The 10,655-nt window shown below is 43.6% G+C and overlaps 1 protein-coding gene across 2 annotated transcripts in view; it reads left to right on the top strand.

Moving 5' to 3' along the window:
- LOC139577345 (sorting nexin-18-like) overlaps nt 1–7,976 on the top strand; it is a 23,407-nt gene extending 15,431 nt beyond the window's left edge. Inside the window, exon 3 of one of the 2 annotated variants that reach the window (XM_071404397.1) lies at nt 6,663–6,971. In XM_071404397.1, the coding sequence (XP_071260498.1) occupies nt 6,663–6,706 (44 nt within the window). In that variant the 3' untranslated portion in view covers nt 6,707–6,971. The other variant, XM_071404396.1, reaches the window with a different exon arrangement.
- The last annotated feature ends 2,679 nt before the right edge of the window (nt 7,977–10,655 follow it).

A 10,655-nucleotide genomic window follows, 5' to 3' on the forward strand; every position in this document is an offset into this window, starting at 1 on the left:
TAGGCCGCCACACACCAAGTCTATCAGGACTAGGCCGCCACACGCCAAGTCTATCAGGACTAGGCCGCCACACACCGAGTCTATCAGGACTAGGCCGCCACACGCCGAGTCTATCAGGACTAGGCCGCCACACACCGAGTCTATCAGGACTAGGCCGCCACACGCCACGTCTATCAGGACTAGGCCGCCACACGCCGAGTCGTTCAGGACTAGGCCGCCACACGCCACGTCTATCAGGACTAGGCCGCCACACGCCACGTCTATCAGGACTAGGCCGTCACACACCGAGTCTATCAGGACTAGGCCGTCACACACCGAGTCTATCAGGACTAGGCCGTCACACACCGAGTCTATCAGGACTAGGCCGTCACACGCCGAGTCTATCAGGACTAGGCCGTCACACGCCACGTCTATCAGGACTAGGCCGTCACACGCCACGTCTATCAGGACTAGGCCGTCACACGCCACGTCTATCAGGACTAGGCCGTCACACGCCACGTCTATCAGGACTAGGCCGTCACACGCCACGTCTATCAGGACTAGGCCGTCACACACCACGTCTATCAGGACTAGGCCGTCACACACCAAGTCTATCAGGACTAGGCCGCCACACACCAAGTCTATCAGGACTAGGCCGTCACACTGTTTCTTTTTGTTCACAGTTATTCGATTAATCCAAGTGATCAAATTACTATTTGCATCGTCTGGGTTGTCAATCATCGAATGATCACTATTATCTGATTGATTGATCGATCGTTCCTGACTGATGCGGCGCAGCTTGTAAATTCAGTTACAGAGATGAAAGCCTGTAGGCTGCTCTTTATTACAGGGAGAGGGAGGGGACTTAGTTTGCATGAGAAATAGGAAATGTTTTCATTGAGATATTAACCCACACCACACACCCTCCCTTACACAAAGACATATACACACACAGACACACACACGTTTCATTTGACTGCTCAAGTCACATGGGAGGCAGCATGTGGTTTCACAGATGCGTTGTGTGTTTTTCCACAACTGTTAGTGCTTGTGTGTGTGTGTTTGCAGTCACTGTGGTACATGACCTATCAGACACTGTATAAAGCCAGGAAACAACGGAAAATGCCACAGGGTTTGCCAGGAAAGCCAGTCAGTCTATCACCCGTGACCTGCACTCACACTATAGTTGTTCTTTTCTGCCTGAACCCGACGGGCTGGACTGAGCCAGAATGTTCTACGATTAATTTTGTCCGGGCTCGGAATTGCCACGCTGTAAATAGAAATGACAGCATGTGACTGGTGCAGCCTCTCTTCTCTCTCGCACTCTCTCTCTCTCTCTCTTTCTCTCTCTCTCTCTCTCTCTTTCTCTCTCTCTCTCTCTCTCTCTCTCTCTCTCTCTCTCTCTCTCTCTCTCTCTTTCTATTTCTCTCTCTCTCACACTCTCTCTCACACTCTCTCCCTCCCTCCGTCTCTCATTTCAGCTGAATCTGGGTGATGCTCTCTGTCTCTCCCTCCCTCCGTCCCTCTTTAAGCTGAATGTCTGCTAACTTGCAGCTGAGTGAGTGAGAGCACAGGCAGCAGCAACCGTGTGTTTTGTGTCTGTGGTGCTGAAGCTGCTTCCTAATTACAGCCATTTTGTTACAGCCACTCTGACTGAAAAGTTATGTTACCGAAATCCCTCATTTCTTTTAGGCAGCAAAAAAAACAAGATTCGGATGCTTCTCATGAAACCAGTTTTTAACCATGTCAGTAGCAAATTGAGTTAGATAACCATGATGGGTATGATAACTATCATTCTGAAGACTAAGATGCCTAGTTTGTGTCTTATTTTAAATACTTTTTTTTTTTTTTTTATGCCAGAATTTGGACAATTTTCACACCAATAATTCTCATTATCGAAATGTGTCTGGATTAAATTCTCGGGTAATTTTATAAATTTTTACTTTAGAGAAACCTAATTTATTTGAAAATAACACTAGATATGTTGCTGTAGTTTGTCCATAAATCATACAAATGTTATACTACTTTAAGTTTACATTACATTAAACTATAATAATTATTACGTGATGAGTGTCTGTGGACATATTTCTCGTTACGTAACACTTTTTAGAGTTGCTGTAAACTCCAATAATTTTTTTAAAATACGGATTTATTCTCCCACAATGCATCATCTAGAGCAGGGGTGTCAAACTCAAATACCCAGTGGGCCAAAATGTAAAACCTGAACAAAGTCGCGGGCCAACATTGAACAAATGAACCTTAACATTGAATATGGAACAAGAATCGCTTATTACCATACAATATATAATTTAATAGTGGAGACATGCAAAATCGAATTTCAAATGAAAAAACACATCAATGGCATTCATTTATTAAATAAATAAAATGTAAATAAAAATCGTATGCCTCTTTTCTATTTGCAGCCTTCTGATTTAAATACCAAAATAAACTTTTTCCAGATGCGTCGCAGCTCTCATCCACAGCGAGGGAGAACGCAACGAAATCTTTTCCCTTTTCCATCAGCTGGTCATACAGATTGGTGGCAAGATCACATGTGCGATCAGCTACTGTGTTCCTGCTCAGGCTCACGTTTGAAAATGCTTGCTTTTTCTCTGGGCATACGAGGTCACAAACTTTCATCATGCACTTTTTCACGAACTCTCCCTCATTAAAGGGCCGGGCTGATTTTGCGATCTCTGCTGCCACTATATAACTAGCCTTTACAGCAGCCTCACTTTGTGATGTGGCTTTTTTGAACATATTCTGTTGTGAAACCAAACTTCTTTTCATCTCCTCTACTTCCTGGCTCCTTTGAGTCATGTCCAGGTCCTTGTATTTGTCATGGTGTTTCGTTTCATAGTGTCGTCTAATGTTGTACTCCTTACTTACAGCCACGTTGACTCCACAAACAAGACAAACAGGTTTGTCTTTTACATATGTAAACAGACATTCTGCCTCCCACTTGTCCAGAAAGCTCCTGTTTTCTGCCTTTCTTTTCGCCATTTTTGGGAAGGGATAGCGCGCTGACAGTTGTAGCGTCTATGTTGCTATGACTACTGTCACAGAGGAGAGGGCGTTTCTGGGTCCTGTCCTGATTGGCGCGCGAAAACAACAGCAGAGCATTATGGGATTCGTAGTATTAGCGGTGAATGCGCTGTATAATACCGGCGGGCCAGCTCTAGTAGTAATTTGGTATTGTCTCGCGGGCCAAATATAATTACCCCACGGGCCAAATTTGGCCCGCGGGCCAGAGTTTGACACCCATGATCTAGAGGATTTAGTCCTTAGTTCATTTAATTTCTTGACTTTTATTATGAATGAGGATCTTATTTTCAAACATCCCCTTTAAGACACTTCAACTTCTCATTACCAAAATGACAACAACAAAAAAGCTAAAATTGGGAGAAATTTAGAGAACCAACACGGAGGCATGAATGGGGTTTAGTGATGTGGTCAATTGTTTGCTGAGTCATGAAGGCTTTTTATTTTTTATTTAATTTAACCTTTATTTAACCAGGTAGGCCAGTTGAAAATAAGTTCTCATTTACATCTACGACAACAACAAAAAAAGAGGGGGGAAAAAAAGAAAGCAAAGCACACAATAGAAATGTCTTTAAACAAGGTGCGCAAATGTAGTAAGATTAGGGAGGTAAGGCAATAAATAGGCCATAGTGATGAAATAATTACAATTTAGCAATTAAACACTGGAGTGATAGATGTGCAGAAGATGAATGTGCAAGTAGAGATAATGGGGTATAAAGGAGCAAAAAAAATAAACAACTATATGGGGATGAGGTAGTTGGGTGGGCTATTTACAGATGGGCTATGTACAGGTGCAGTGATCGCTAAGCTGCTCTGACAGCTGATGCTTAAAGTTAGTGAGGGAAATATACAGTTGAAGTCGGAAGTTTACATACACATACACACACTTCTTGTTAATCAAACTATAGTTTTGGCAAGTTGGTTAGGACATCTACTTTGTGCATGACACAAGTCATTTTTACAACAATTGTTTACAGGCAGATTAATTCACTTGTATCACAATTCCAGTGGGTCAGAAGTTTACATACACTAAGTTGACTGTGCCTTTAAACAGCTTGGATAATTCCATGAAATGATGTCATGGCTTTAGAAGCTTCTGATAGGCTAATCGACATAATTTTAGTCACTTGGAGGTGTACCTGTGGATGTATTTCAAGGCCTACCATCAAACTCAGTGCCTCTTTGCTTGATATGATGGGAAAATCAAAAGAAATCAGCCAAGACCTCAGAAAAACAATTGTATACCTCCACAAGTCTGGTTCATCCTTGGGAGCAATTTCCAAACGCCTGTAGGTACCACGTTCATCTGTACAAACAATAGTATGCACGTATAAACACCATGGGACCACGCAGCCGTCATACTGCTCAGGAAGGAGATGCGTTCTGTCTCCTAGAGATGAACGGACTTTGTTGCGAAAAGTACAAATAAATCGCAGAACAACAGCAAAGGACCTTGTGAAGATGCTGGAGGAAACAGGTACAAAGTATCTATATCCACAGTAAAACGAGTCCTATATCGACATAACCTGAAAGGCCACTCAGTAAGGAAGAAGCCACTGCTCCAAAACCACCATAAAAAAGCCAGACTACGGTTTGCAACTGAACATGGGGACAAAGATCGTACTTTTTGGAGAAATATTCTCTGGTCTGATGAAACAAAAATGTAACTGTTTGGCCATAATGACCATCATTATGTTTGGAGGAAAAAGGGGGATGCTTGCAAGCCGAAGAACACCATCCCAACCGTGAAGCACGGGGGTGGCAGCATCATGTTGTGGAGGTGCTTTGCTGCAGGACGGACTGGTGCACTTCACAAAATAGATGGCATCATGAGGCAGGAAAATTATGTCGATATATTGAAGCAACATCTCAAGACATCAGTCAGGAAGTTAAAGCTTGGTCACAAATGGGTCTTCCAAATGGACAATGACCCCAAGCATACTTACAAAGTTGTGGCAAAATGGCTTAAGGACAACAAAGTCAAGGTAGTGGCCATCACAAAGCCCTGACCTCAATCCTATAGAAAATCTGTGGGCAGAACTGAAAAAGTGTGTGCGAGCAAGGAGGCCTACAAACCTGACTCAGTTACACCAGCTCTGTCAGGAGGAATGGGCCAAAATTCACCCAATTTATTGTGGGAAGCTTGTGGAAGGCTACCCGAAACGTTTGACCAAAGTTAAACAATTTTAAAGGCAATGCTACCACATACTAATTGAGTGTATGTAAACTTCTGACCCACTGGGAATGTGATGAAAGAAATTAAAGCTGAAATAAATAATTCTCTCTACTATTATTCTGACATTTCACATCCTTAAAATAAAGTGGTGATTCTAACTGGCCCAAGACAGGGAATTTTTACTAGGATTAAATGTCAGGAATTGTGGAAAAACTGAGTTTTTTAAATGTATTTTAGCAAAAGTTGATTTAAACTTCCGACTTCAACTGTAAGGCTAATGGCCTCGCATTACCGAAATACACGTTTCTCATCATTTTTAGGTCCGTTTCTCTTATAAGATCCTTCATTTTGGCAATGATCATGAACTAATTCTAATATATAGTCACAATGGGTGTGCTGGTAACTTTTTATTATTTAATAGGACCACTGTATCCACCTATTGTATAGGAAAAGCAGTGGTCCTATTAAATAATAAAAAGTTACCAGCACACCCATTGTGACTATATATTAGAATTCGTTTGTTTTACATAAAATGTATAGATGTTATGTAAAACATCAGCTATTTAATTAAGTTGTCAAGAAATATAGGTTTATAATAATACCCCTTTTTTAATATACTTAAATACAATCTGGAGTTTGTGTTTCAGCAAAGAGCAACCGTCTCATTATTTTATTTATTTATTTAACCTTTATTTAACTAGGCAAGCCAGTTAAGAACAAATTCTTATTTACAATGACGGCCTACACCGGGCCAAACCCGGACGACGCTGGGCCAATTGTGCGCCGCCCTCTGGGACTCCCAATCACGGCCCGGATGTGATACAGCCTGGATTCGAACCAGGTACTGCAGTGACGCCCTCCTGCACTGGGATGCAGTGTCTTAGACCACTGCGCCTCTCGGGAGCACATAAAAGGGAGATATCCCCCATTTTGACACGTGTATCTGTTTTGAAACTTACCTGTACTGTTGTTTGATTTTCCCCAATAATGTTTCTTGGTCCATATCCCACATATGTCGATCCTTTATACACATATCATGCCATTTGCTCATAGGATCCCATTCAATTTAGAAATGCATCGAAAAATACTTTTAGAACCAAGCATTCATGAACTAATATGCAAATATTACCTTTAAAATTAACTTTTGAAAATACAAAGCGCGTAATTACTAATGATAAAATAAAGGGTTTTATTCAGTTGCGTTTAGATCTGTGATTTTAGTTTGGGATGAACAAAATGGCATTTTGATGATGTAATCTTTAATAGAGCTCAGTACCGTTTTTCAATAGCGAAATCTCATCTCTGAAACCTGCTTCTCATCACCGTAATGCACTAATACTTAGTTACTTAATGACTTCATACTTAGGAAATATTAGTGAAAATACAACTTTAGTCTTTTTTTTTGCCTCATCTGACAGTGTGACTTTGTTGTTCTTTTACCCTCTCCTTTCTCCTCCTTCTCCAGGAGCACTGACCCTCTCCTCTCTCCTCCTTCTCCAGGAGCACTGACCCTCTCCTCTCTCCTCCTTCTCCAGGAGCACTGACCCTCTCCTCTCTCCTCCTTCTCCAGGAGCACTGACCCTCTCCTCTCTTCTCTCTCTCCAGGAGTACTGACCCTCTCCTCTCTCCTCCTTCTCCAGGAGTACTGACCCTCTCCTCTCTCCTCCTTCTCCAGGAGCACTGACCCTCTCCTCTCTTCTCTCTCTCCAGGAGTACTGACCCTCTCCTCTCTCCTCCTTCTCCAGGAGTACTGACCCTCTCCTCTCTCCTCCTTCTCCAGGAGCACTTACCAAGGTGAAGGAGTCCCAGAAGCACGTTGAGGAAGGCAAGATGGACGCTCCCCAGGCGGACGGCGTCAACGAGCGCTGTGACATCATCTCCTTCGCCACGCTGGCAGAGATCCAGCACTTCCACCAGGTCAGGGTGAGGGACTTCAAGGCCCAGATGCAGCGGTATCTAACCGAGCAGATTGGTTTCTTCCAGAAGATCACAGGCAAGCTGGAGGAGGCCCTGCAGAAGTACGACACCGCTTAGAGCAGAGAGGGGTTTGGAGGGACACCCCTGATTGGTCTAGATCTGATCGGACACTTTCTGATTGGTCCAGATCTCAGATCCGGCCCTCCTATTAGGTCTAGATTGTTCCAGATCTGAACTTTTGACCTTGCTTTTCCAGCCAATCATCGACATTACAGTCAACCGCCTGACAGCAATACAATCCACTGTGAGAAAAAGACAGAGAAACCTGGATAGCATCAAACATGAGATTGATTAGCTGTCATTAGCAAAGGGTGGCTACTTTGAAGGATCTCAAATATAAATTATATTCTGATTTGTTTAACACTTTTTTGGTTACTACATGATTCCATATGTGTTATTTCATAGTTCTGTTGTCTTCACTATTATTCTACAATGTAGAAAATAGTAAAAAAAATAAAGAAAAACCCTTGAATGAGTAGGTGTCCAAACCTTTCACTGGTACGGTCACGACTTCCGCCGAAGTCGGTCCCTCTCATTGTTCGGGCGGCGTTCGGCGGTCTTTAAGCCGTCGCCGCTCCACCTTTTCATTTTCCATTTGTTTTGTCTTGGTTTTCCGCACACCTGGTTCACATTCCCTCATCTGACTAAAATGTATATTACCCTCTGTTTCCCCCCCCCCCCCCATGTCTGTGTGTGGAATTGTTTGTTTGTTACGTGTGGTTCGCATCAGGCTGGTTTGCGCCGGGTGTTTTGTTTATTGTACCGTTTGTGTACCTTGGGCATGAATAAAGTGTGTCACCCAGCTCCTGTTCTCCTGCACCTGACTTACCTTCAACCAGTTGCGCACATCGTGACAGGTACTGTGTATATATAAACACACACACACACACACAGTATAGGGCTATCTATCAATCTTGAACAGGATTATCTATTTTGGATGCAATTTAAATGGACCTGAAGGAGAGGGAGAACGAATGTGAGAGAGTGCTCTCTGGTTCACTGATTTAGAGCAACGATACAGGAGAGTTTTAATACTCTGCAGCTGAAAAAAAAATACATCTATATAAAAAAAAATGTTTAAAAAAATACGGTGAACCCCGAAAGTCAGATGGAGATGAATAAATGACATTCGGTCTTTTAACGTTTTTGAAATTGTGCAAACCAAGACTCGTGTCAACTATCCCATGACACAGCTGACACGCACCACATCCATGTGTCTCTGAATCGGCTACAAACTCCCCAGTTATTGATGTAAGCTAATAATGTAGTCCTAAACTAATACTTCCGCCCCGTTAACAGAACAGAGAGCTAGAATAGTGTCAATAGCAGTAGGTCGGTCAAATCAAACCTCCCTGAATGATTGCTATCAAACAGTCTCTAGCTCTGGGCCTAAATGTTCAACACATCCTGAACAAAAGGTAACTTGAGACATTTCTTACCCCGGCTTGTCACACATCAGACCCCACCTCGTTAGAGATGAGGACAACCTCAACAACCACAGCGAGTTCAACACACGTCTTCAATGGAAATGATTGCTCAGTCTGAGAGTAAGTGGTTAGATTTAGTTCTCAACTAGAGTGTACCAGAACTGCAACAGTCTGGAGGGAGAGCAGGGTTAAGGAGAGAGATGAGGGTTAAGGAGAGAGAGGAAGGTTAAGGAGAGAGAGGAGGGTTAAGGAGAGAGAGGAGGGTTAAGGAGAGAGAGCAGGGTTAAGGAGAGAGATGAGGGTTAAGGAGAGAGAGGAAGGTTAAGGAGAGAGAGGAGGGTTAAGGAGAGAGATGAGGGTTAAGGAGAGAGAGCAGGGTTAAGGAGAGAGAGGAGGGTTAAGGAGAGAGAGCAGGGTTAAGGAGAGAGAGGAGGGTTAAGGAGAGAGAGCAGGGTTAAGGAGAGAGAGGAGGGTTAAGGAGAGAGAGCAGGGTTAACGAGAGAGAGGAGGGTTAAGGAGAGAGAGCAGGGTTAACGAGAGAGAGGAGGGTTAAGGAGAGAGAGGAGGGTTAAGGAGAGAGAGGAGGGTTACGGAGAGAGAGGAGGGTTAAGGAGAGAGAGCAGGGTTAAGGAGAGAGAGGAGGGTTAAGGAGAGAGAGGAGGGTTAAGGAGAGAGAGGAGGGTTAAGGAGAGAGAGAGGAGGGTCAAGAGTGAGGGATGTTGGGTACTGCGTGTCAGAGCAGAGACAGTTGTGGCTTTTCTAACAGACAGGAAGTCTTTGGTCAGTGTCGCATCGTGTTCTGGTGTGTCGTGGTTGTGGTTGGTTGTTGCGTGGACTGAGAAACTCACTGAGTTAACACACAGACAACCATTCTGCCTCTGCTGTGTTACTAACTAGTCCTAAACCCTGATCCTCTGTTAACTAGTCCTAAACCCTGACCCTCTGATAACTAGTCCTAACCCCTGACCCTCTGATAACTAGTCCTAACCCCTGACCCTCTGATAACTAGTCCTAAACCCTGATCCTCTGTTAACTAGACCTAAACCCTGATCCTCTGATAACTGGTCCTAAACCCTGACCCTCTGATAACTAGTCCTAAACCCTGATCCTCTGTTAACTAGTCCTAAACCCTGACCCTCTGATAACTAGTCCTAAACCCTGACGCTCTGATAACTAGTCCTAAACCCTGACCCTCTGATAACTAGTCCTAAACCAAGACCCTCTGATAACTAGTCCTAAACCCTGATCCTCTGATAACTAGTCCTAAACCCTGACCCTCTGATAACTAGTCCTAAACCCTGACCCTCTGATAACTAGTCCTAAACCCTGATCCTCTGTTAACTAGTCCTAAACCCTGATCCTCTGTTAACTAGTCCTAAACCCTGACCCTCTGTTAACTAGTCCTAAACCCTGACCCTCTGATAACTAGTCCTAAACCCTGACGCTCTGATAACTAGTCCTAAACCCTGATCCTCTGATAACTAGTCCTAAACCCTGATCCTCTGTTAACTAGTCCTAAACCCTGATCCTCTGTTAACTAGTCCTAAACCCTGACCCTCTGATAACTAGTCCTAAACCAAGACCCTCTGATAACTAGTCCTAAACCCTGACCCTCTGATAACTAGTCCTAAACCCTGACCCTCTGATAACTAGTCCTAAACCCTGACCCTCTGATAACTAGTCCTAAACCCTGACCCTCTGATAACTAGTCCTAAACCCTGATCCTCTGATAACTACTCCTAAACCCTGACCCTCTGATAACTAGTCCTAAACCCTGACCCTCTGATAATTAGTCCTAAACCCTGACCCTCTGATAACTAGTCCTAAACCCTGATCCTCTGATAACTAGTCCTAAACCCTGGTCATCTGTTAACTAGTCCTAAACCCTGACCCTCTGTTAACTAGTCCTAAACCCTGATCCTCTGTTAACTAGTCCTAAACCCTGACCCTCTGATAACTAGTCCTAAACCCTGACCCTCTGTTAACTAGTCCTAAACCCTGATCCTCTGATAACTAGTCCTAAACCCTGATCCTCTGTTAACTAGTCCTAAACC

This window comes from Salvelinus alpinus, chromosome 5 (genome assembly GCF_045679555.1).
Source record: "Salvelinus alpinus chromosome 5, SLU_Salpinus.1, whole genome shotgun sequence".
Taxonomy (NCBI): domain Eukaryota; kingdom Metazoa; phylum Chordata; class Actinopteri; order Salmoniformes; family Salmonidae; genus Salvelinus; species Salvelinus alpinus.